Genomic DNA, 26753 nt, shown 5'->3' on the forward strand with positions numbered 1-26753 from the left:
TCTCTATTAATACAAAATTTCTCTCTTCCACTGAAAGACATCCAATAACATTTGGGCATCTTTGGTTGAAGTATATTTCTGTACACCAATGTTGCTTGCTCAATTCTTTGTGCATCTACTCAGGAATGAGCATTACAAAGTCTAATGTGAGTAGGACTAACCTTTTTAATAGCAGATCTTTGTTTTATGTTTTAAGACTAGGGCTAAATTGGATTAGAAAAGGAACAATTACTTTGATAAAAGACTGGAAACCCTTTATGGACTTTTTGCTGGAAACGGACAAAAACGTTCAAAGCCTGGAATTAGCTTCCCCACCAAGCCTTCCAGGGTTATGCCTGTTTCCATTCTTAGCTCCAGATCTTCATCAAAGGCTGATGCTCTCCTGCATCTCCTAAAATGGTGACAGGCCAGACAAATTCCAAAGAGACTGCGGTTCAATCACCAGAACACACCCAGGTGCCGAAAGCTGCTTTAAGAGGACGATAAGAAGAAGGAAGTCAACGGAATAATCCCTCAATAGGGACAAAAGCTCTGTTGAGTCTGCTCACATACCAATATACCAAAACCAATTGTTCCTGGGTAAGAGGAGGGCCACGTGCTTATTAGATTAATTATCAATTTTAATTAGAGGTTTTTCTATTCAATAAAAGGGTTAACAAATTAAAGGAAAATAAAAAAGAGAAAGATAATAAGAAAGGAAGAGAAGGGGAAGGGGAAGGAAAGGAAAGGAAAGGAAAGGAAGAGGAAGAGGAAAAGGAAGAAGAAGGGGAGGGAAGGGAAGGGAAGGGGAGGGAAGGGGAGGGGAGGAGAAGAGAGGAGAGAAGAGGAGAGGAAAGGAAGAGGGGAAGGGGAGGGGAGGAAAGGAAAGGAAAGGAAAGGAAAGAAGGAAAGGAAAGGAAAGGAAAGGAAGAGTGGGAGGGGAAGGGAAGGGAAAGGAAGGGGAGGAGAGGAGAGGAGAGGAGAGGAAAGGAAAGGAAAAGTGGGAGGGGAAGGGAAGGGGAGGGGAGGGGAGAGGAAGGGAGGGGAGGAGAGGAAAGGAAAGGAAAGGAAAGGAAAGGAAGAGTGGGAGGGGAAGGGAAGGGAAGGGGAGGGGAAGGGAGGGGAGGAAAGGAAAGGAAAGCTTTGTCATAGTTGGGGATCAGGGGCCACTTTTAGCTTTTGAGTGACATGGTAAGGACTATATAATGAACCATGAGTGGGCATAGCAAACATGATAATTTGACTCCATTTCATTATTATCAGCATTACGATTAATTAATCTTCCCTGTTAATAGTATGGTTACTTAACATGTATTCCCAAATTTCATCCACGTGCAACAGTACAATGCGTCAACCAATGGTAGGGAGGTATGTGCCTAAAGCTTTCAGGGGTTATATGCAGCTCTTGAACCTTAGTTTTGTGTTTCTAAAATCCTTGGAGAGCAAAACAGGCGCATTTGTTTGTTTGTTTGTTTCCATAAGACTCCTAAATAAGGTAGCGGGGGGGAGAGGGGTGTTTGTATATTTCTTTAGCAATAATCAGATTAGCAGTAAGCAAACAGTTTTCTCCAAAGTAAGGCTCTTTCAAATTATTGGGACTGTATACAGAAGAAAAATTAAAAATGTAACAATGGTGATGATACTGTACTAATGGTATTCTGTAAGAGCAGTTTATTCAGCACCAACTAGCCTCGTGGCCCAAATCATTCTACAACATTGAGTCAAAGCAAAGATCCTTCACAATGTTAATTAGAAGCTTCCCCTTGGTTACTACTCACACTCGGATTGCTTCTTCTTTAGTTGGGGAATATGACCTTAGGGAAGCCATCTTGAATTACTCACTTCTCAGTGGAGAACAGTTTTACTTACTTGCCTCTTCTCCTTTTCTTGATTTAAAGAAGTTTGGGCACCCAGTTCTGGAACCAAAAACAAAGGACTTCCCAAAGCCATACACCTGCCCAGCCCTGGAATAGATGGGCCAATTATCTAACTCAGGACAAACAACATCCTCCGTTCACATTCCAGAGGTCTGGCAACCCCCCTGTGGAGATCTGGAATTCCCCAGCAAGGAGATCCTGCATCTTGCAGAAACATGAGACAGCCTCCTGTGTCCAGAAGCATCCCACCTACACACCTCCCATGCTCTGGCAGGTTAAGTGACACAGCGTGAAGCCCTCCTACACACATTCCCGTGCCTTGACCAGCTCTTTGGATGCCTAGACACTCAGGAGCATGACCCCTGCACCGTAAGACCCTGTGTTAGGAAACTCCAGAGTGACTAATGCATGCATACCCACCCACCCTTCTTCCCTACTGCAGAATCGTACAGAAAAACGTGCATCAAAGCGATGGAAATAGATGCCGGGTGAAGCAGGCTGGTGAGTGTCAGAGACAGCTGGGGCCGGGCTGGCAGGCACGGTGAACAGGCTGGTGGAGAAGGAACCCTGGAGTCAAGAGTACATCTTTGAATACTGATTCCATACTGGCCCACATGCAAACCAAAGCTGGGCTTGACCCTCTCTTTATGGCTGTTTCTATCTGGTTGCCACCTACCAAAGTTCTGGTGTTCTGGTGTTTCAAAGCTAGGGATCAGTCCTTGGCCCCCCCAGAAGACCACCCTCACCCTTTCCTGGCCTGCCAGCTCCTGCATGTCCCTGCTATAAATAGCTGGCAGAACTTGGGCAGTTGCTGTAGAGCTGGTTAGGAAACATTTTGCATGAGGTCAGCCTCACCCGAGAAGAAAAATAGAACTTACAGTACCTCAGAAGGCCCTGGGTCAGGCAACGGTTCCTTTTCCAAGGCTACTGGCAGAAAGGCTTGCCTCGCTCCCTGCAAAGGCAGGGGCAAATCCGCAGGTCCAGCCTCTGGTAGCTGCAAGTCCGGCTCGGCTTCAGGAAGAGCAGAATCCAGCAAGTCTGTTTCACGGATGAGAAGGACTTCCGCGTCCCCCTTCTCTGCAAAGAGAGGTGGCCTTCCAACTCGTTTTGGACCAGCTTGGCCTGGCTGCAGAACATCACTTTCCGGGGCCCTGCTGCTTGGACATTCCACCTTATGTCCCATCTGGACCTCTGTAGTGGGCTCCACTGTCCGGCTGGGACGCTGGAATTGCTGGGGGTTCAATTCCCTGCCTGTCCCGGGGGCTGCCGTTCTGCCATGCTTTATCTCCACACCCTTAGACTTCTGCCTGGCTTGGGTTGCCTTTCTTTCTTCTTCTGGCTTGGCCCTTTTCAAAAGTTGAACAGTTGCCGGAAGAGTGTCCTCCGCACCGGAAAGGTCTCTGTTGGGAAGTGCCTTCTCCATAGCTCTTACCTTACTTTCTGGCACCTTCTTCTCACCTTCTTTAGGCTTGGCTTCAGCGTCGTAATACATCTCTTTCAACGAAAAATGCATCTCTGGTTTGGGAGGGCAGGAACGAAGCTGGAACTTGGGCTTTTCTTGGGGTTTGTTTTCCCCTGGCCTTCCGTTGACTGTAGGAGATGCGACTTTCTGGGAGGACACAGCAGGCACAGCATCCTTCTGCAGGGAGATATTTCTTCTTGGTTGCGTGCCATCCTCTAGTTGGGAAACATTCTGGCTTGCATTGGATGGAGCTGTCTTATCTTCCTCTTTCTTTTTCTTCTTTGAGGAAAATTCCTTGGTCACGATTCCCACTGTCTTGCAGATATATTGAAGAAAGCCGTTGTCGTTCCTTTCTCCATTTTCCTCCCCGCTGTCAAGAGAAGAGTCCCCGTTGGTGGTGGCCACTTTGGTTTCCAGATGTCCTGCTATGAAGTCATTGGGGAACAGGGTGGGGGCAGTCAGAGAGGCCTCTCTGTTCTTGGCATTCTCATCTTCACCAAAAGAGGCCTTCCCATCTGGAACCCGCATCTTGGTCACTTCCTCCTGGTCCCAGAGGGAGGTGCCCGAGCGCATCCCCACATCCCCCGTCAACCGTCGCTTCCTCTGGAGCCTGTCTGGGCTCACTCGTCTCAGCTGTTCCAGCTCCACGTTCTCCTTCCCTCGCTTCCTGCTCTGCTCAATCTCATACAGCTTGGCTTCGGCGTTCCTCTTCAGCTTGGCAAACCACCCTTGATGAATTTTGTACTCCGTCATGGTTCCAACCTCCAGAACCCCAGAACAGGACACAATGCCCTTGTTGTTTCTTGCTGAAGCCTGGTAAATAGCTGCATCTTCCTCTTGACACCTGTGAGCAAACAGAAACATCACCCTGAGGGAACTCTGGACAGAGACAGAGTTGAATTTGCTGTGCGTAACGAACAGGACTTCTTTTTCTTGATGCTCTCCAGCAATATTGGGGTTCAGTTCCCAGAACCTCCCAATTAGAATGGCCATAACGGAAGGAGTCTAGAATTTGAAAGGGAACAGCAAAGCTCCACATATCTCTAGAGCGCCAGCTTGTGAAAAGTTGTCACACGGGAAGTTGTGTTATCTCTTGAATTTCAAGTGGGTGGCCTCAGGTGGAACAACAGTAGCTTGTCCAGGGTCCTGAATTACTACACTGGGTTCCACAAAGTAGGTAATCTTAACATATACTGGACTACTACTGTCAACTGAGTACCATAGTAGAACTGAATGAAGTCCAGAACATGGAGGACAACTGCGCGTAGCTCAACCATTCTCATATTTTCTCCAATTACAATGGTAAAAGCTGGATCGTATAAGATCTCATGATAGGTTAGTGTGCTTTCTAAGGGATCACCCACCAAAGTACAGTCACAAGACTTAACATTAATCATTTTCTGAGGAAGACTTTTGTATTAAACAGTCTTCTTCTCCTCCTCAGTCCTAGCTGAAGCCGTCAAATTTCCTGGTTATCTAATCAGATGTTCAAGCCATGTTCTCCATCTTCTCCTGACCTAAACTTTCCTGTCGGCACTATTTGCAATGTGTGAGCAGTGACTGTAAAAATCATTCAACAGAGGTTGGGAACTTCCCCAGCTACACTGGCTCCTATCAGCTACTGTTGGCACACCAAACCCCAACAACTGCTGGCAACTTCCCTCCAAGCTCATTTTGTCTTGGGTAGATGTGATGATGTCCGGTGCAAAGAATCAGGACCATACGTTCAGTTGTAGTTCAGAATATTCATCTCTGAAGCTTAAGTTCAACCTGAATTGGCACCAGGTCAACGGAATTCAAGGCGGGATTGGACTTAGTACATTTGTGGGAACATAATGACTCTAAGCTAATGACTCATTTACCTCCCAGTTATGTCTGGTCGTCTCTTATAGGCACTGGGCAATCTAAATCAATCTAAATCAATGGTTCTCAACCTGTGGGTCGGAACCCCATTTGGGGTCGAATGACCATTTCACGGGGGTCGCCAAAAAACGCAGTCCGCCATTTTCCCCCCTTTTCCTTAGCTGTGCTACTCCCTTTTATTCTATTGCCAATAGAATAGACTCTCTTGAATAGAGTCTAATTCTATTGGCTTCCAAAAGCCAATAGGAATTGCCCAGGCTGTCTCTGCCCTGCTGAGCCCGCCAAAAGTCCCAGTCTGCAAACGGTGCTGCACCAGTTGAGTAGTCTTCGATTTACGACTGGTTGGGGGTCACGGCATTTAAAAGGTTGAGAACCACTGATCTAAATAGATAATTTCCCTGTAAATATCACTTATTTGGAAGGTGTACAGGTAGGAGAAGACCGATGTTGATGGTCTGAAAGAACAATTGAATCTATCAATGTCAACTAGCCAGGAATGCCACGTCAAACTTAGAGAGGCTGTATCAATTTCCTGGGAACTGGGGAGAGAAATCTGATTGTTCTCAAACCTGCTCGTGGGACCTCTTGGAGATATGGACCTTTGGGCCAAATCCAGCAGCGTGGTCACATTGTTTGACTTATCAATCACTCTGTTGCCAGAACTGTCTTCACTGCCACCCGAAGCAAGGTCTCTTCTTTCTCACCCATATTCCTTACAAAAATATCAGTGAAATGTCCTCCCCTGCTTTGTACGCAAAGAGGACAAAGATGATTTTGGCTTTCCAGGGCACCCATCCAACCTGGCCAGGAGACAAGAAATTAGGCTGCTAAATCCCCACGGATTGCAAGGCCGCCTTTCTTAGAATAACTGAAATCGTCTGCTTGTTTGTAGCAGGGCGTTTGACCTTGTGCTTAGGAAACGGTAGACGTCTGGACAGATGGTCTACGCACGATGCCATTCTGAGCTTAACGGAACAATACATGGGCTTTTCCTCTCCTCTCACCTGAGACAGCTGCTGAATAGGTGTCAACCAAGAGATAGGCCAGTGATGGCGAACCTTTTAGAGACTGAGTGCCCAAACCACAACCCAAAACCCACTTATTTATTGCCAAGTGCCAGGACTGCATCAGCGTTGTGGTGCCCTCAGGGGGGGCATGGAGGCTTGGCCCACTGGGTGGGCGTGGTCCACTGGATGGGCATGGTCCACTGGGTGGGCATAGCTGCAGTTGTTACAGCAGACTGGGTGGGCGTGGCTGAGGTGGGCATGGCCACCTCGATGTTGCTCATGGGGGGATGCCTGTGGGAGCCGAGCAGGGTTGGGGGAAATCCAGGAGGTCTCTGATGGGTGGGGTGGTAGGCAGGAAGCCCAGCATAGATGGGGGAAGGCACGCAATCCTAGCTGGGACTGGCAGGGCATGGCATTGATGGGGATCTGGCTTTTCCTGCTCAGGGTGGCCTTTGGCTTGTGGGCATGGGCATGCTCTACCATCTCTACTCAAACTTGCTAGCTGGCTACTTTGCCTCCTTTGTACTGGGTGGGGCTGCCGCTCCGGGTGACGGCAGTGGCCTAATGGATCTGCGCAAGCTGCTGGCAGTAGCAGTGTGTGTGCCCACAGAGAGGGTTCTGAGTGCCACCTCTGGCACACAGGCCATAGGTTCCACCACCACTGAGATAGGCGCTCCCCTCCTTCCTTACTTGTATAACTGCAGAGTGTGTCGGTTCCCGTGTCGTGAAATTTCATATTTCGGCAATCCGCAGTATCGATCCATTTCTTCATTATCTTTGTACCACGTCACTTCTGGAGGTGGGTACCCTGATTGGGACATTACACATGAGCAGAATCAGCATTTGTGCCTGAGAAACAGACCTCATCCCAAAACAAACATGGAAGCAACAGTCTTTTGCCTGCTATACCAGCTTAAACAAGTTGCCCTGTTCTCTGTTGGACACAACAGGAAGGCCAGTTTGGGCTGGGGAAAAACAAAGCATATGGAAAACCGATACTTCCAGTCCAGCTACCAAAAGGGAGGTGCGAATCTAAACATGCTGAGAATATTAGCAAGAAACTGTTGAGTAACTTTCTCCAGTGTGATGCCTCCTATATATAGGCTTCCATACATACTGAGATTGCCTATTCCCAGAATTGCTAGCTAGGAATTCTGGGAGTTGCAGTTTCAACACATTAGATAGACACAAAGATTTAAAAAAAAGAAAGAAAGGAAAGGAAAATGAAGGGATTTTATTGTGCTTATGATTTTAGCATTTATTTTATGTATAGTAACCATTTTATATTGATACTTATAGTGTGATCATGTAATCGTTGTTTTGTTATTTTGTAATCATTATTTTGTAGTTAATTGCTTGATGCTTTATATATATATTGGGAAAGTAAGGGCTTCATGCTTTAGGTATAGGTGATTGCTTATATGAAAAGAGCACAGTAAGGGGAGGAGGAAAGGAGTTACGGATGGAGCCTGGGTTGCTGTGTATGAGTCATCATCTAGGAATTGTTTTTTTGTGCCATCTTATGCCTAGTACCAAGACCTGATCTCTTTGTTCTGAAAAGGTATAAAAGGTGGAAGACATCTTTTCTGGTTGTTGCCTTTATCTCTCTACCAGCCACGAAGAGAGATGGGGTCACCCAACTCTGTTTTGATCAAAATAAAAGTGGTTTGCTTGCTGAAACCTCGGCTCGGGAGTTTCTTTGGCTCTTTTAAATTCCTGAGTAACGCTGGGGCAATTGTGAGGTTAAATGGAAAACCTTACAAAAAGAGTCCCTGTGGATTTTACTTTGCTAGTCGTCACTGGTTATAGGGAGCAGTGTTCATCTGTGTTTCAAGCCATTGAACCACTGCTGTCCAAAGACATTTCTGCAGCCATGTGGCCAGCATGACATAAGGGAGCACTGTCACCTTTCCACCGAAGTGGTACCTATTTATCTACTTGCATTTGTATGCTTTCGAACTGTTAGTTTGGCAGGAGCTGGGATGAGGACAGGTGCTCACCCCGTTGTGGGGTGCTCAGGTCTTGAACTTTGGCTGCCAGCTTTGCAACCAACAAACCTAATTCTTAACCACTGAGCCAGTGGTGGGATTCAGCCGGTTCGCACCACTTCGGCAGAACCGGTAACTAATTTTTGGTTGCCCAGGCCCAGATTGGATTTCCGGAAGCGGCATCCACACAGAGAACCAGTTGTTCACGTATTGGAGTCCCAACACTGCACTGAGCTGTCATGCTGTCCTTTATACATAAGATAGGCTGCTCTGAAACCATATGGAGAAATCCCCTGGGTGGATGCCAAACATCCATATCTTTGTTGAATTCACTGCTTTCAATTTAAACCAGAAGAGGACAGAGGCAAACTCAAGAATAGAGAGAAATATATTCCATCTGGAAGTACCTGGACTTAGCCTTAGAGAAGAATACTGACTTGTACTCTAGTGTCCAGAGTACAACTTAATCACTTGAGTGATTAAGTGAAATGTAGAAATGGTGAGCATGATCGAGAGAACAAAAGGAAGGAAGGAAGGAAGGAAGGAAGGAAGGAAGGAAGGAAGGAAGGAAGGAAGGAAGGAAGGAAGGAAGGAAGGAAGGAAGGAAGGAAGGAAGGAAATCTCCCAAACCAGGATTTCACTAAAATGACCTTCTTGATATTTTTATTTACTTCCAATACTTCTACATCTCTTTTCGTTAAAACTAAAGATCAAAGTGGTTTATGCAAACCTTATTTCAATAAAATAGAAAATTAACTTTTAGAAAGAGCAAAAATCACAAAATTGCAATTAATTAATTAATCAGTATCGACAGTTAGGGCAACTGTTAATAAAGTGGATAAGGAGTTGAAGGGAAAGTTTGAACACTTACGTTTTGAATTTTGGGCAAAATGACTGCCAACGTAGGGAATCTGTGTAATGCACTTGGGATTAGTTTATTCTTGGTGCATGTTCAGTCAACCCCACAATTAAGCCTTTTATGTGAACACAGCCACAAAAAGGCACTGCTTGATGCTACAATAACCTATGAAAGGTAGTCTCCTGAACTCAAATCAGGAAGACAAGTTGCTAATTTTGCATCCGTTGGGGAAAAAAACCCACTTTTTTCCAAACAGAACTTGTAGCGCAGCGGAATCAGGTGATCTCTCCTTGTTACCCTCAACATAGACAGGAGATGAGAACATCCCCACCATTCTAGGAAGTGAGACCGCTTTGGTGGATTTAAGCCTGAGGTTTAAAAACAGACGCTTGGTGGAGGGCCAGTCTCTTCATGGAGAGCCACACGTCACAGCCTGTAAACTGAACCCAAAGTTTCCATTGGGCCAAAGCAACAAGGGTTGCATCACAGCCCTCTTGTGTCCTCTGGGCGCCTTTGGTCAACAGATGCCTTTTCAGGACAATGATTTCATACAATCTGCATGACTACTTGCTTCTGAGCCAAAAGGGATCCTGTGCTTTAGGCGTAGAGGGCCAAGCTCAAGGGAGGGATGTTCTATCTCAAGAACTGTCCTCTCCAAGCAAATTAAAAGGTTCCACCTCCACCTTCAGAGATGTCAACCTCTGAAAAGCATGAGCCTACAACCAGGACTTTTGCAAGGAGAGAGGTGTGGCACAAAGCAGGGGGTGGGGCCAAATCATGAGATACCACTGACCTCATGTACATAGACACATCATTAAAATTAAATGCAATTAATGCACTTACTTTCCCATCACGGAATCATTTTATGCTCCTATCTTATGAAAAAAAATCTCAATTTGGTGAACACTTTTGGAGGTCTCTGAGGGCCATATAAGAGCTCTTTAAAGGCTGGGAGGGAGAGGGGGCTGGCCCCGAGAGGCATGGAGATGTTTGTGAGAATTCTCAGTCCTCCTGAGCCAAAAAAAAAAAAGAGACCATCTTAATATTCCCTATAAAATGTCCAGTCTGCTCCTATGGGACCTTCTTAGATGATGGTAGTGATCCAGCAAAAAGGATGGAGAGAAAGGAGACATCGAGGGGAGTGAAGTGGTGATTGGGAAACAATATTTGGGGCTTGAAGACCTCTTGGAGCTGAAGGTGAAGGTGGAGATAGAATGGAGGTAGAGGTGGAGATGGAGGTGAAGCTGAAGGTGGAGATAGAATGGAGGTGGAGGTAGAGATGGAGGTGGAGATGGAGATGGAGGTGGAGGTGGAGATGGAGATGGAGGTGGAGATAGAAATGGAGGTGGAGGTGGAGATGGAGATGAAGGTGGAGATAGAAATGGAGGTGGAGATGGAGATGGAGGTGAAGATGGAGATAGAAATGGAGGTGGAGGTGGAGATGGAGATGGAGATGGAGGTGAAGGTGGAGATAGAAATGGAGATAGAGGTGGGGGTGGAGATGGAGATGGAGGTGAAGGTGAAGGTGGAGGTGGAGATGGAGATGAAGGTGGAGATAGAAATGGAGGTGGAGGTGGAGATGGAGATGGGGATGGAGGTGAAGGTGGAGATAGAAATGGAGATGGAGGTGGAGATGAAGATGGAAGTAGAGCTGGAGCTGGAGCTGGAAGTGAAGGTGAAGGTGGAGATAGAAATGGAGGTGAAGATGGAGATGGAGCTGAAGGTAGAGATAGAAATGGATATGAAGATGGAGGTGGAGATGGAGATGGAAGTGGAAGTGGAGGTGGAGAGTGTCCTATCAATAATTCTTCACTCAGGGCAGATCAAACCTAGAATGTCTTAAATGCAAGACACCAAGCTCCCCCCTGACTTTTGCCCTCATCCCCTAAGGCAAAGAATGGGGGCAGAATTAAATTGACCGGCTCTTCCAGACGCAGGAGCTTGAGTCCTTGTGACACAACACTTTCTGCACCAACCATCTCAGCCCTTAGAAATCAGTGGCTGGCCCACTATGGTAAGGAGGCTACAGAACATGGTCCTGAAACTGGAGGGAAGGGAAGTGCCAGCTGGTTTGTCGTCCATGCCCCTTCAGCAATTCTGCTGGCCAAAGATCAGGGGAGTGACGTGGTCCAAGAGAATGAAATAGGATCTGACTTGCTCTCACTCTGCTCCAGATTCGTTATCGAGAGAAACGATCCAAGAACTTGGTTAGTCTCTTTCCCATCAGGAGCTCCAGTTACATCCCTTAAGCCCATTACCATTAGCACAGGTGCCGTTAAGAGTAGGGGGCATTAGCAAGCAGCTTATGTACGGTTGAAATCCATCCCAGATCTACGGAGATCTCCTCAAACAATACACAGCTTTCCGTCAACCAGTGTTTCTCAACCTTGGTCAGTTCTGGCTGGGGAATTCTGGGAATTGAAGTCTACACTCTTCAAGTAGCCAAGGTTGAGAAACACTGGTCTAAGGAGAGAAGTCAATCTTCCCTTCCAAGTGACCATGTGACCTTTCAGGACTGCCCTGACTTTGTTTCTGAGATCACTCCCACCAGATCAAAAAGGAGGTAGAGGGGGGAGATTTAGGAACACCCACATCCATCCAACCATTTAGTTTGACCTTGTATGGTGCTTTTTACTCATTTTAAGCTTTTTATTGCTGTGAACCGCCAGGAGCCTTTGACTTCTGTCCAATGTAGAATGTCGAGTAAATAAATTGCATTTTTTTGTGCAATTTGCTGGGTTTGCACAATGCAGTTATACTGGTTACTTTATTAATTCATTTGTGTTTGCTTACTACCTTGAGTGATAAATTTAACAGGTGCCCTTGACTTTATGCAACCAGCTAAGCCATATCCACAAAACAGTCAAGCTTAAATTGAATTAAATTTAACATGTTGTGTGAATGCATCTCCTAGGTCCTTCTGTGACCCAGTTAACTCTACCATCAGAACCGGCTTTTGAGTGAGCAAAGGGTCAAACTATCGTAATTCTAACCACCATAAATATATCACTGCCCTTGCCCATCTTCTGTCATTGTTTCACTGAAAGACATCAGTAGTTACTAAATGGTAGTAAGAATTTCCTGCCTGAGCAAGGGGGTTGGTCTAGAAGACCTCCAAGGTCCTTTCCAACTCTGTTATTCTGAATTTTTAAAGGGAGAACTCCCCCCCCCATCCAAATGGAAGGAAATCCTTTTTTATGAACAGGGTACCGAGACTATAAATTGTTGGAAGAAGAGGGAGAGGTCAAACATGAATCCAGAAGGTGTTATTTTTACATGACGATGGGCAGAGCGGAGAGCTTAAAATATCAGCCACTGATCAAAGCAACAAGGGTGAAGACAGTCCTCAGAAGAATTCTGGGACCGGTAAAAGGGCAAGGAGAGAGCGGTGCTGAGGACATGAAGTAAGCAAGTTGCAGCTGACCAGAGACATTTCATGGTAAAATTGAATCAAAACATTGAATCAGCCATCGTATCATCGGAGAGCTTCTGAAAGCCACAAAAATCTGGGCTCAGAGGCAGCATGTTGGAAAAGGTAAGTAGATATAATTTATTTATTTATGAGACTTATATACCGCTTTAAGTGCAAGCACTCTCTAAACCAGTGGTTCTCAACCTTTTTAATGCCGCGACCCCCAACCGGTCGTAAGTCGAGGACTACTCAACCGGTCGTAAGTCGAGGACTACTCAACTGGTGCAGCACCGTTTGCAGAATGGGACTTTTGGCGGGCTCAGCAGGGCAGAGACAGCCTGGACAATTCCTATTGGCTTTTGAAAGCCAATAGAATAAAAGGGAGTAGCACAGCTAAGGAAAAGGGGGAAAAAATGGCGGACTGCGTTGTTTGGCGACCCCCGTGAAATGGTCGTTTGACCCCAAATGGGACCCCGACCCACAATATATATATATATATTATTATATATATTACATATATTATATATATATTAATATATTAATTATTATATTAATTAATATATTAATTATTATATATATTATTATATATATTGCATTGCCCCCAACCATCTGGGTCCTCATTTTACCTACCCCGGAAGGATGGAAGGCTGAGTCAACCTTGAGCTGGTGAGATTTGAACCGCTGACCTGCTGAACACAGTCAGCTAAAGTGGCCTGCAGGACTGCACTCTAACTGCTGCGCCACCTCGGCTCATAATTCAAGTATCAGCCCTGTGGTAGCCCAAATGAAGAATTCAACACTTGCTCTTGATAACATCCCTGCAAACGCTGACTTTGTGTGAACTCACCTATCACAATGCATGTGAATTTGGCATCGGCGTCCTTCGATACGGCATATGATTTAAGCGTTGTTTCAAAGACCGGCTGGGTCTCCTCAGTCAGCTGAGCAATGATCGCACAGAAGACGCTCCTAAAAGAATCAAAGGATCCCAATTAGAACTTGAGCCAGCCGGTTAAGAAAAACATGAAGGGTCATCTTCTCTCCAGATGCTTTCCTTGACCATACACAAATTTCTAGCTGCTGGAAAATGCCTTTCCCTCTTGCTTAGAAACCTTCTGGAGAACTTAAGAGGCAAAGCCATGAAGCAATTCCGAGATCATTCCAGATGTGGACAGCTGAACAACTCCATAATATTGCAACACCTAAACTCATCCTGGTCATTACAGCGGACTGATGTTGCCAATGGGCCCAGCAGCTGTAACATGGTACACACTGGAAAGAGGCAACTTAGGGCCAGCATCACTTAAAGTCTCTTGTCTTTAAAATTGATGCAGTTAGTTTGGTCAGAGAATCAAACAGAAAGAAAGAAAGAAAGAAAGAAAGAAAGAAAGAAAGAAAGAAAGAAAGAAAGAAAGAAAGAAAGAAAGAACACATGGCTGGCTTTGTACCAAAATATTAGACAAAACGAAACTTCCCATGTGGAAGGTCCTACAAAATGGACAGGGAGAAATGTTCACACAGAGGACGAGGACCTTAAAACTCCATTGGAATATTTACTTGAAACGATGCATGGAATCCTATTTTATGCAGGTTTACTTGGGGGGAAAGTCTAATTGGTTTTAATGGGGCAAAGCTGATGAAACGTTGTGGACTTGGATATGTCTAGTGACATGGCTGGCTCAGGGATTCTGGGAACTGAAGTCCACGAGTCATAAAGGAGCCCAGGTTGCCTAGCCCTGGTCTAGTCTAATGAAGAGAAGGATTAGGGGGAACAGAATAACTGTCTTCCAGGACACGAGAGGCTGTAACACAGAGATGAGGGATTGACTTATTCTCCAAAGCACCAGAGGGCAGGACAAGGAGCAATGGATGGAAGCTTGTTACAGAGAGATAAAACCTAGAACTAAGGAGAAATCTCCTGACAGTGAGAACAATTAATCAGTGGAATGGCTTACCCCCAGAAGTTGTAGGTGCTCCATCACTGGAAGTTTTTAAGAAGAGACTGGACAGCCATTTGTCTGAAATGGTATAGTGTCTCCTGCTTGAGCAGGGGGTTGGACTACCTTCAAGGTCCCTTCCAAACCTGTTATTCTGTATTCTGTAAATAAATAACTCTATAGACCTTGGCCCAACAGGGAGGAGGTTTTCCTCTCCCAGACTAGAAGTCAACCTAAAACACCAATCAATATCTGTTTTGAAAAGAGCCTGCTCCAAAGCAAGATCTCAAACACCTGGTGTTGATGGCGGATATAGGTGGAGATCCAAGCTGCCTATCTGGTCATGTTTTATCCACATGTACAAGTGGGCAATGCCACTCACATAAGGCACACTGGATTTCACTGCAATTGACAAGACTGAATAATAGCACATCTTGGGGGTTGCTGTGCTGTAAAGCAGTGGAGATATAATTATCCCCAAATTAGCTCAGCCTCATCCTGAAATGAAAACTCCGGAGCGAGGCAAAATCTGGAGGTGGAGAATGTCACAGGCACTACCCAGTGTGCTTAAGAGTCCTCAGCTCTGACTTAGTGTGAAAGTCTTGACATCAAAATGAAGCAACGGTACTCAAAGCATCCTTCCCGGTTTCCTTTTCGTGTCAAACTCAAGAGTGCCTTAATAAATAGGATGCTGGCAATGCTTTCTTCTGTATCCCTGTAGCTCAGTGGTTCTCAACTTGTGGGTCGGGACCCCATTTGCAGTCGAACGACCATTTCACGGGGGTCGCCAAACAACGCAGTCCGCCATTTTTCCCCCCCTTTTCCTTAGCTGTGCTCCTCCCTTTTATTCTATTGGCTTTTGAAAGCCAATAGAAGAGACTCTCTTGAATAGAGTCTAATTCTACTGGCTTTCCAAAGCCAACAGGAATTGTCCAGGCTGCCTCTGCCCTGCTGAGCCCGCCAAAAGTCCCATTCTGCAAACGGTGCTGCACCAGTTGAGTAGTCCTCGACTTACGACTGATTGAGTAGTCCTCGACATACGACCGGTTGGGGGTCGTGGCATTAAAAAGGTTGGGAACCACTGCTGTAGCTGAAATGGCCTTGCTTAGAAGGTACCGTCCAATTGATATATGCAATATAGAAGGTGGCAAAATCATAGAAAGGACACTCAAGCTGTTATCTTAAAAAAAAAAAAAATACCAAAACTCTTTTGGGCCACAAGAGCTGGGTTTTGTCATCAAAACCTTTTTAAAACTGCGCTTGGCAAACTGCATGGGCCCCAGTAATTGGAAGCTAGGAGACAGGAATCTTAAATATTTCTCTAGTCCCAACCATAAACTAGAGAACTAAACATGTGTTTCCAGGAGGAAAGAGACACACTGAAATCCTCAGGAATCCAAATTCTTCATCCTGTGTCAGGTTTCCACACAATGCAATACGCACAAAGTGGAAGATATGAATAACACAGCCTTGGAAAAAGGAGGTGCGATGCAACATTTATGGCGCTTCCCATGTTACGCTGCCGTTGTCCTCTCTTTTCCCCTGGTTTTAATCCGTATTTTTCCTCCACAGTTGTAACGTGTTCTCTGGGAATTGCAGCCCAAGGTTTTGTTTTTGCATAACACAGAGTTCATTGTCCAGTTGCTTTCATGCGCTTGTGTGCACACCCACTCAGTTTGTGGGGAGGGGGGATAAAGGGAGGAGGGGGTGAAGGGCAGATTGCGGAATCCCAGGCTTTGCTTGTGCTAATGTAAAGAGGATCGTGCACGGGAAGAACGGTGCAAATTCATCTCAGATGGAAAAGCTGGATGATAAGCAACAACGTCGGACTACGTCTACATTCACAGTGCAAAAACCTCTATGGTTTTGTGCAAGTCCACACACTACACACACAGTGAGATGACGTGCGCAAACAGTGACAAATCAAGTTGTGAGATGGATGGTAGGCTATCAAAGATCACTTGGGGTAACAGATTGCAGCAAAACCTCCCTGGCTAAAGAGAATGAAAATATATTTTGAATTTTCGTGATAACACACTTTCAGGGCTACATCGCCTATCTTTAGTCCCTTTAGACAAAACTCCATCACCCACCTGGAGCACACATGCCTTGCCTGCCACAGATCCTGGGCTCAAATCTTGGCATCTCCACTTTGAAGGATGGGGCAACAGATCACAGAAAAAAACCCTGCCCAGGACCTTTAAGAGCTGATGCCCAGTTTGGATGAACAACAGACCATCAGCCAGATCTCATTTAGGGAAGTTTTCAAGGTTTATGTCCGCCCCTCTATAAATTCAACACTGTTCCATAGTCCAGGGCTTTTCAACCTTTTCACCCGTTGTGCCACTTTTAGGATATGGGAACATCTGAATGCCACCAGTCGCCTAGGAAGGTGTCAAAAACTTGATGACCAAGAAAAAAAAAAAAAAGGAAAAAAGTGAGGAAATACAGGTAGTCCTCAACTTACAACAGTTTGCTTAGTGACTGTTCGAAGTTACAATGGCACTGAAAAAAGTGCCCCCCAAGCCACAGCCGAGCAAGGCACCTGCCTGCCCACCCAGCTGCGCTCTTCCTCCTATCCGAGGTTTTCATTGTTGTGAGCATTTCTGTTGAGGATTGGCAGCAGGGGTGGGGTGTGGGGGTGTTTGGTTTTATTCCCCCCGTCTGCTGGGTGGTTGCAGCAGGTTTTGGTCACTTCACATGACCCTGGGACACTGATTCTGTCATAAATATGAATCGGTTGCCAAGCATCTGAGTGTAAATCACAAGACCCTGGAGATGCTGCAACATTCCAGCTGATCGGTGCTTCTTCTGGGCTCAGCAGAAGCACCAGGATCAGGCTGAGCTTCTTCTGGGCTCAGCAGAAGCACCAGGATCAGGCTGAGCTCCAGCTGGAGCCTGGTGCTGATCCTGGCGCTTCCACTGAGCCCTGACAGCCCAGTAGCTCCAGCCATCTCTCACTCAGGCTTGTGCGATGCTGCCACCGGTTCAGCTCATTCCCTTCCCCCACTACCACTTTTCTAGGATGGTCGCGTACCACCTGCCAGGTGCCAATTTACCACAGGTGGTACCCCTACCACTGGTTGAAAAGCCTTGCCATAGTACCCTAGTTCCACCTTGACTGTCTCCATGAAGTCAGCCCCTCAGATTTTGCAATGTCCTGTTTATCTCATAACAAGGAGTGAGATGAGGGAGAATAAGTTGGCAAGGAAGTCCAGCAACTGCTAGCTTCTGCCCCCTTGCCAATAATCCCGTCCTAGGTGGTTGTAAAGGACAAGCGTGGATCTGGGTGATAAATCCATGACGTCTCCCTTTACCATTTCCTCCTTCCTTAGCACTGTTGAAGGTGGAAAGCCAGCTAAAGGAGAAAGATTGTTGACTGGAAGGTCCTGCAAAAGAGAAATGCTTCTTTGCTCCATGAAATTAAGCTCTTTGGCTATGTAGTCTAATTGTTGAGAGATATGGGTTGTTTCCTTGCAGATGTTTCGTTACCCAACTAGGTAACAGCATCCTTGCTGGAAAGGGGTGAGCTTTGCTCTCTGTCTACATATAAGTAGTTTGCCCTGTCAGTGTTGGTGGGAGAGTTCTTGATCGTTCCTTGATTGGACGGTTGTTTACTGTTTGACGGCTTGTCTAAGTTGGTAGCTCCTCGACTGGATTATTGTTTTTTGCTTGATAGTTGGTCTAGTGTGAATCTTGGCACTAGTCTCTGCTTATTTGACTCTTGATCACTGACAAGGAATTGTTTGGGTCTTGTTGTTTATTTTTGTCTCTTTGGATTGTCACTTTTGAGCCATCAACCGCCCCTCTCGTGGAAGCACTATGATACAAACAGAAAGCAGACTTAGCCCTGAGGATGTTGCCTAGTTGGGTAATAAAACGTCTGCAAGAAAACAACCATGCTCAGACAGCACCAGGGACCTGACAGTTCACGTCTAAGCTACCGATGTTCTAGTCAGCATTACTTTTAAGATGTTGGACTAAGGCACCGGAGGCCCTGATTCAAATCTCCACTCAGCCGAGGAGAACTTGAGTAATCCCCTTCTTCCAGCCCAAACCAGCTTGTAATCCGTTGCCAGATTTGAGCAAGGACCTCTTTGAAAACTGAGCTCCATATCTATGAAAATGGTTGGGTGCATGGTCCTTGAGCAAGCCCAACGCGGCTTTAATCAACTCTCAGCCAGGAAGGCACCACTCAATAGAAGCAGGCGGAGGGGTGCAAGCTCCCTGGCAAAGTGGGCAGAGCTGTTAGTACCCCTGGACAAACCGCGAGCCACGCCAAAGTTTTGATGCCACCGGGTTGCAGCTGGGCAAGACGTATGAGGGGATTTACCTTCCGTAGCCGGTGGGGGACACCCGCCTGGGTAGCAAGCTAAGCAGAAAGAGCAAAGAGAATAATTAGGTTTGAGAGAGAAAAGCAGAGACAAAGAGATGAACTCATAGCAATTAGCATACAATGAAACCAGTCCTCTGGCAGAGGGGAAGGATATTAATATAATTCAGCCGTTTTTTAAAAAAATTTTTTTTTATTTTTCCAAACTCTCCCCCATACATATACCGTGATTTAGATAGAAGGAGCAGATAAGGAGGGAGACCCAGGCGACACAGTATTGAATAACTGGAGGTTGTATAAATATTTATAGAAGTATATACCGAGAAGGTTAGATAAATAGAAGTATTAATGTAAGAGAAAATTAATCTTATTGTATATAATACTGGTAGGGAAATTTGGAGAGGGGAGTTGCTCGGACATTACCCCTGAATTGTATCTGAAGAGGGATGGGAGGGAAGAAAGGAGAGGAGAGAGAAAAGAGTGAAGGAGGGGAGAAGGAAGTAGGAAGGTTGGAGGAAAAGAGGAGAAGTGGGGAGAAAGGGGAGGAGAGTGGTGAAGGAAAGAGAAGAGGAGAGGAAGAAGAGGGAAGTAGGGAAGAAAGAGAAGAAAGGGAGAAAGAAGATAGAGAAGAAAGAGTGTGGATACGGTGAAAGGGGAAATGGGCGAGCAACACAAAAGTCATGTGTATGTATTTATTTCATTTTATTAAAAATATCTTATATATCAGTGTTTCTCAACCTTGACAGTTTTAAGGCTGTGGATTTCAACTCCCAGAATTCCACAGCCAGCAATGCTGGCTGTGGAATTCTGGGAGTTGAGGTCCACATGCCTTAAGTTTTGGGAATTCTGGGAGTTGAGGTCCGCATGCCTTAAGTTTTAAGGCTGTGGATTTCAACTCCCAGAATTCCACAGCCAGCATTGCTGGCTGTGGAATTCTGAGAGTTGAGGTCCGCATGCCTTAAAATTGTCAAGGTTGAGAAACACTGTTATATATGAATGTTAAAAGAATGTATGTTAACATCTGATAAATATCACGGTATATGTATGGATAATTCAGCCGCTTTTGATGAACAGGGAGGAGAAGCCAAGACGGCTGTACATGGTAACTGAAGCTCTGAATGAAGAACTTTGTGGAGATAATAAGCATCAGGCAGATATCACAAGGCCACGTGTTTCCCTCCCTCCCAACCGCCCACAAAGCCCACTAAGTGGTTAGCGGGAGTGGGAGCAAAACAGTCACTTGCAAGAGGATTAGTTGAAACACTTGTAAGGCCTCCAGCTTCCTTGAACTCTAAAAGCTCTGGCTGAGACTATGAAAAATCGCAATGAAGCATTGACTCCTTCTGCAAGAGAAGGACCAAGGGTGAGGTGACAGCAGTCTTCCAGTGTCTGAGGGGGTCAACCTATTCTCCAAAGCACCTGAGAGCAGGACAAATAACAGGTGAGAGAGAGAGAGCCAACCTGGAACGAAGGAGAAATTTCCTGAAAGGGAGAATAATTCATCAGTGGAATGACCTGCCTCTGGAGATTGTGAGAGCTGCAGGTTTTCCAAGAAGAGATTGGACAATTATTTGGGATAGGGTCTTCTGCTTAAGCAGGGGGTTGGACTAGAAGACCTCCAAGGTCCCTCCCAACTCCAGGATACTGTAGTCTGCCTAGGTAGTCCTCAACGTGCAACCACAACTGAGCCCAACATTTCGGTTGTTAAGTGAGATATTTAAGCGAGCTTCGCCCCCATTTTACGAGCTTTCTTGCCGCAGTTGTTAAGCGAATCGCTGCAGTTGATAAGTTAGAAACCCGGTTGTGAAGTGAATCTGGCTTCCCCTCCCCTGGCTTGGCTGGTCAGAAGGTCACAAAAAGGGGATCGCGTGATCCCGGGGATGCTGCAATGGTCATAAATATGAACCAAGCATCTGAACTTTGATCACGTGATCCTGGGGATGCTGCAAAGGTCGTAACTGTGAAGAACGGTCCTTAGTCACATTTTTGAGTGCCGTTGTAATGTTGAATGGTCACTCAACTTTGTAAGTCAAGGATTATCTCTATTCTATTCTGTTCTGTTCCGTTCTATTCTATTCTTCACTTATTCTATTTTCTACTCTATTTTCTATTTTCTATGCTATTCTCTATTCTGTTCTTCACTTATTCTATTCTATTCTATTTTCTATTCTATTTTCTATTCTATTCTCTATTCTCTATTCTATTCTGTTCTCTATTTTATTCTATTTCCTATTCTATTCTATTCTCTATTCTATTCTCTATTCTATTCTATTCTATTCTATTCTATTCTATTCTATTCTATTCTCTATTCTATTTTCTATTCTGTTCTGTTCTCTATTCTATTCTCTATTCTATTTTCTATTCTATTCTCTATTCTGTTCTTCACTTATTCTATTCTATTCTATTTTCTATTCTATTTTCTATTCTATTTTCTATTCTATTCTCTATTCTATTCTATTCTATTTTCTATTCTATTCTCTATTCTATTCTCTATTCTATTCTCTATTCTCTATTCTATTCTGTTCTCTATTTTATTCTATTTCCTATTCTATTCTATTCTCTATTCTATTTTCTATTCTATTCTCTGTTCTATTCTATTTCCTATTCTATTCTATTTTCTATTCTATTCTATATCTCTATCCTATCCCATTCCATTCCATATTTTCTATTCTATTCTATTCTATTCTATTCTATTCTATTCTATTCTATTCTATTCTATTCTATTCTATTATCCTATTCCTATTCCTATTCTGGAACTTTGCAGCTGAAGACCTTTGCAGTGGAGAGCCGTTCTTTTTCCCCTCCACCCTGTACATCCAGAGATCGGTTCACTTAGAGAAGGGCCTTTAAGCAGTGACAGCCATTCTCTCCATAATTCCTGAAGTACAGAGTGGAGTACAGACACACGAGGAGCAATTCCGCATGGGCCTTGACACGACCGTTTGCCTTAATCAGTTCCTAGGTGTCAACATACCCTCTCGAGAAACCAGAGAGCGAGTTGAACACTATCTGGTGGAGGCCCCATCAGAGTGCAGCATTCCGGAAAGCAGGCATATAAATAGCCTTAGCCAGCTATCCAACTTCTCTCCTCCAACTGGCCTATTTGAAAGCCAGACTGTGACCCTTTCATCGCGAGAAATGCCCTGCTCTTAATCCTTGTCTTCTAATGGATCCCAAAGTCCTTCTCCAAAACCAAAAAAAAACCCTCACTGGATCTCAGGGCCATCACTAGGGGTGGAAATTATGGTTGAGATCAAGTGACACTAACACACAACAGCTCCACGTTTAGGAAGAGGGAGAAGATTGTCCCGTATTTTTGCAGGTGGGGAATGACAACGGTCTCCAATCTATGTTCCGTGTGACCTCCTTGGGCATTTCTTATCTTCCTAAAAGAGCAAGCCACGTGTCCACCTGGATAGAGAGAGTCGACAGCCGTCGATCTGGCGTCAGTCCAGGGGAGACAGAGGCGATGTCATCTTGTCATACGCTTTAAAATGTTTTTTAGAAATCTGGGATTTGAGGGTGCAAGCGGGAGGCTGGGGTGAATGGGGAAGAGACAGAATGGGCTGGAATTATAGAATTCACAAACATATGAAGTTTATCACAAAAGTCTGGGTCAGTTTCTGTCTGGTTTGAAAGATACAACATCATAATAACAATAGTCAGCAGCAGCAGCAGCAGCAGCAGCAGCAGGAGGAAGAAGAGGAAGAGGAAGAGGAAGAAGAAGAAGAAGAAGAAGAAGAAGAAGAAGAAGAAGAAGAAGAAGAAGAAGAAGAAAGAGAGAGAGAGAGAAAGAGAGAAAGAAAAGAAAAGAAAAGAAAAAAGGAGGAGAAAGAGAAAGAGAAAAACAAAAAGGAAAAACAGAGGGAAGTAGAAGGAGAAGTAGGAAGAGGACTAAGAGCAAGGACCAGGTATCCTGGACTGTGTAAAATTCATGAAAATTATGCAGCCTTCAAAAACCATTTAGAAGAGATTCGTCTGTAAATATTTTTGCTTAGTTCTCTCCTTCTGTTAATGCAGCAAAAAAAAAAAAAAAACCAAAACCCAAAAACACCATCTGCTTTGCAGCCAATACATTCCTAATCCATTTTCACAGTGAACTGACTCATGATAGAGTTCCCTGCACTTTCCCACTCATTATAATCTTTTTACAGATGGTAGAAAAAATGGTGGATGCTTTCCTATTTGGAAATATAAGAAGCTTTTGCTGTGTTTTCCCCCATGGTGACTGTGTGTTTGTGTGTGGACACTGCATCTCTAAGGAGTTTCAGATACTCAGCAAGGCTCCAGCTAGGTAAGTTATGCTGTAATGGGATTAATATATCAAGCAGTTGTGTAACTTTTATACTTTTATCTTGATTTTCCTCCCCTTAATTCGGGAAAGCATACGCCCGGATTTCTGTCTGATCCTTGCTTTATCCTCTCAAAAGACTTTTAAGGTAGCCTAAGATGAGATATAAAAACTGGTCCAAGGTCATTAATGAGGCTCATAGGAACTAAATCCAGATTTTCAAACCTTACTTACTAGATTTATTTCCTACTTACTACAATATCATGATCCACCAGAGCATCGGAATGAAGCATTATATGTTAAAGACTGCTTTAATGTGAAATGTCCCTTCCAAGCTCAAAGTAGTCCCACAAACGGATCAACGCATGTCTAAGGGATGAGCCAGATCCCGTTCTTAATTCAAATAAGCCTTATAGCTTCCATCTATCCAAGAATATTTGCCCAAAAGTAACTGAGCAGAAAGTACATCATCTTAAAAAAAAAAGGAAATTCAATTCTGAAGCAAGCAAATACAATGCTAATCCATGCCTAAATTAAAATCACTTTTTGATACCATTTATCAACTGCAGACTCCTGACATGACACCAAAGCTGGTGTGTGTGTTTATGTGTGTATCCACACAGACAAATTCATGCAGGGTTTTTTGGCCCACATTTTAAAGCTGGGATGCCCTTGCCTTTTTTTTTAGGGCTGAGAGCGACTGGCTTCGTTCTTTGGAAGGATTAGAACTTGTGGGATAAGTCACCCAGCTGGTTTCATGTCTAAGGCAGGACTAGAATTCCCAGCTCCCAGTTTCTAGCCTGGTGACTATAACCACTGCACCAAAGACATTCTTTGTACGAAGATCATACGATCTACTTTGGCATGCAAGCGCCTAAACGGCCCCGTGTTTTCCTATCCTGTAAAAATGTGTGGGTTTTCCTGAAGGCACCTAGGTCAATATATGGGAAAGAGGATAAGTCACCCAGTTGGTTTCATGTCTAAGGCAGGACTAGAATTCCCAGCTCCCAGTTTCTAGCCTGGTGCCTTTAAACCACAGCACCAAAAGGGTCCTTGGCAAAGATTTGCTAATCTGCAAAAACTGATCAAGAACTTTGCCCACTTCTAGCCAAACGGATTCCTAAGTTTATCCCACCAAGTTCAATGGGATTCATTTCCTAGCAAACCACTTCAGGAAGGCAACTTTAAAGGGAAGAGCTGTTTTGGTCTTCTCAGAGTAAATCCCACCGGCGTTCAGGGTCACTTATTGTTTCCGGGCTCAGCTGGGATAGAAACATCAGCCTTCAAAAACTGTACAAAGAGCCAGGTCCAAGCTGTGCACTGCGAATTCCTTTCCAAATGATTGTCACATGAGAAAAGAAGACAAAGGGGCAGTTTCTGGGGGGAGCAGCTAATTCCAGAAACTCTTTCACGGTGTTCAGAAGACCCTTAAGACCTCAGAATGAATGGACATGTTTAGCTATGTTACCTATCTGGAGTTCTAAGAGGCTGGAAAAAAATAGGACAGTGAAGTTCACTGCTTCATTCAGCAGTATTTCTCCTCCGTCCTTCACCTTTCTCTCCCCCCCACACACACCACCATCCAACTTGGTGACTTAAGACCCACCAGCATCTGTTTCTTTGCCTCGCCCTCCTCCCCCTCCCCTTGCAAATTCAGATTGATTGTCTCCTTCTGGCTTGCTTGGGACACGCTTCGGTTTCCTTCAGGAAACGCTCCTCTTTCAACTTCGGGATCCTCCAGCCCCTTCCCTATTTCTTTAAAAGTTGGGCAAAAATCTTGCTGGGGGCGCGGGAAGGAAGGGGAGTCTTGGGACACAGGAACCGGCCCAGTGTCGTGTTTCTGGGGAAATCCTACAAGCAGCCACAGAAATAGCCCCCCTTCTTCTCTCTCTTTTTTTAAGGATTCCACCCCTCCCAACGCCGGGGACTCAGGGGTAACCTGCCCCTGCAAGGTGGGGCTCCATTCCGGCCAGTGGCCTTTCGCCCAGAGCTCTCCCGCCCGCTCGGATCGGCTTGGTCCTGCTGCTCGCTAGAGCAACGACACCAACCCGGGACTCTTGTGGCCGCGAATCCCGCAGGCTCTTCCACTGGCAGAAAGGAGCCCTGGCTCCGTCTGGGCGCCTTCCACCTGCTCTGTTGGCCGGGCCAGCGGCTTCCCAACCGCGGGCCACGTTGGGACCCTCCGGGAGGCGCGTCGCCTGCTGAGAAAGACCCCCACGAGCGCCTGGCAAGGGGCGCGGCGCCCTTTGGCTTTCAAGGGGGGGGGGACGGACGGACGGAGCTGCATTCCCCGCGGTAGCGAGCGGCGGGCCCCTTGCTCGTCCCCACCGGGGCCCCCTTCCCCCCTCCGCGGCTCCCTACCTGTTCTCGGGGCGCACGCCAAGCAGGTAGCTGCGCCTATCCGGCCGGTACTCCACCAGGGGCCCGTTGTCCTCGCCGTCGCTCCCGGGCCCGGGGCAATACCCCAAGGCAGACCCGTTGCCCGAGTGGGAGCGGCCCAGGGGCCTCCGCCGGGAGCCCATCGCCACCAGCCCGGCTGAGCAAAACAGGGGAAACGGCGGAGCTTCGTCCGGGCAGGCGCGCGCGGGCACAGGCGGCGGGGGGGGGGGTCCCCGGCGGCTCCCAGTCCGGGGGGCTGACTGAGCCGCGGGCGGCTCCGCGCAGCCCCAGCGCCGCAACCGTCAATCAGCCCGGGCTGGCCGCCACCCGGCTATTTATAGTGGGCCCACTTGGGGCCGTCACTCAGGCGGAGCGGAGGGGGCTGGGGGCTCGGCCAGCCGGCCGGCTGAGCTACCGACGGGCCCCTCGCGAGGCAAGGGAGACCATGGGGGGTGGGGTGGGGTGGGGTGGGGGGTCTCTCTGCGCCGCAGGAAGGTAGCGAGCGGTGGCCTAAAGGGGTCTTTGGTGGGGCTGGGGGAGGGGGCCGCTCTGACTTTTCCTTTTTCCGTGCGCTTGTTCCGTGGCAAGAAAACGGATCGTGCCCACCGAAGCAGGTTCAAGAGAAACAGCTTCTGAACTGGATCGCAGCGGGTCAAATAGATAAGGGAATGGCAAGAGTTGGAAGGGACCTGGGAGGTCTTCTAGTCCAAACCCCCCCCCCCGAACTAGAACTAGTGGTTCTAATGATAACTAGTGGTTATCGACCTTTTTAATGCCGCGACCCCAACCGGTCGTAAGTCGAGGACTACTCAACCGGTCGTAAGTCGAGGACTACTCAACTGGTGCAGCACCGCTTGCAGAATGGGACTTTTGGCGGGCTCAGCAGGGCAGAGACAGCCTGGACAATTCCTATTGGCTTTTGAAAGCCAATAGAATTAGACTCTATTCAAGAGAGTCTATTCTATTGGCTTTCAAAAGCCAATAGAATAAAAGGGAGTAGCACAGCTAAGGAAAAGGGGGGGGGGGAAATGGTGGACTGCGTTGTTTGGCGACCCCCGTGAAATGGTCATTCGACCCCAAATGGGGTCCCGACCCAGAGTCTTGTCCCCGCTGCCCGGCCGCCATATCCTTGGCTGCGCTGCTCTGTGCGGGCTGCGCTTGGGGGCGAATCTCCTCCTGGGGGGCTGCTGGTGAGGAGGGGGCCATGGGGGAGGCAGGGCTGGGGTGACTGCACGGGTGCCTACAGAGATGGCTCTGAGTGCCGCCTCTGGCACGCGTACCATAGGTTCACCACCACTGCAGTAGGCCATGCAATCCAGACAGCCAACGAGGTGACCAGATAAGCGTTTGGCTGTGAGATTAACGC

General features: G+C 46.3%; 1 protein-coding gene across 2 annotated transcripts in view; it reads right to left on the reverse strand.

Annotated features, from left to right (window-relative positions):
- The window catches only part of ALPK3 (alpha kinase 3), a 37367-nt gene extending 11685 nt beyond the window's left edge, over window positions 1–25682 (reverse strand). Inside the window, exons 1-5 of one of the 2 annotated variants that reach the window (XM_039339497.1) lie at window positions 25370–25682; window positions 18718–18756; window positions 13295–13416; window positions 6879–6996; window positions 2740–4162 (exon numbers count right to left, since the gene is read on the reverse strand). In XM_039339497.1, coding sequence (XP_039195431.1) covers window positions 2740–4162; window positions 6879–6996; window positions 13295–13416; window positions 18718–18756; window positions 25370–25530 — 1863 coding nt within the window. In that variant the 5' untranslated portion in view covers window positions 25531–25682. The remainder of the gene's footprint in view (window positions 1–2739; window positions 4163–6878; window positions 6997–13294; window positions 13417–18717; window positions 18757–25369) is intronic. The other variant, XM_039339498.1, reaches the window with a different exon arrangement.
- Between the last annotated feature and the right edge of the window lie 1071 nt (window positions 25683–26753).

Source organism: Crotalus tigris, unplaced genomic scaffold (genome assembly GCF_016545835.1).
Source record: "Crotalus tigris isolate CLP2741 ecotype Arizona unplaced genomic scaffold, ASM1654583v1 scf7180000017735.2152567, whole genome shotgun sequence".
NCBI lineage: Eukaryota > Metazoa > Chordata > Lepidosauria > Squamata > Viperidae > Crotalus > Crotalus tigris.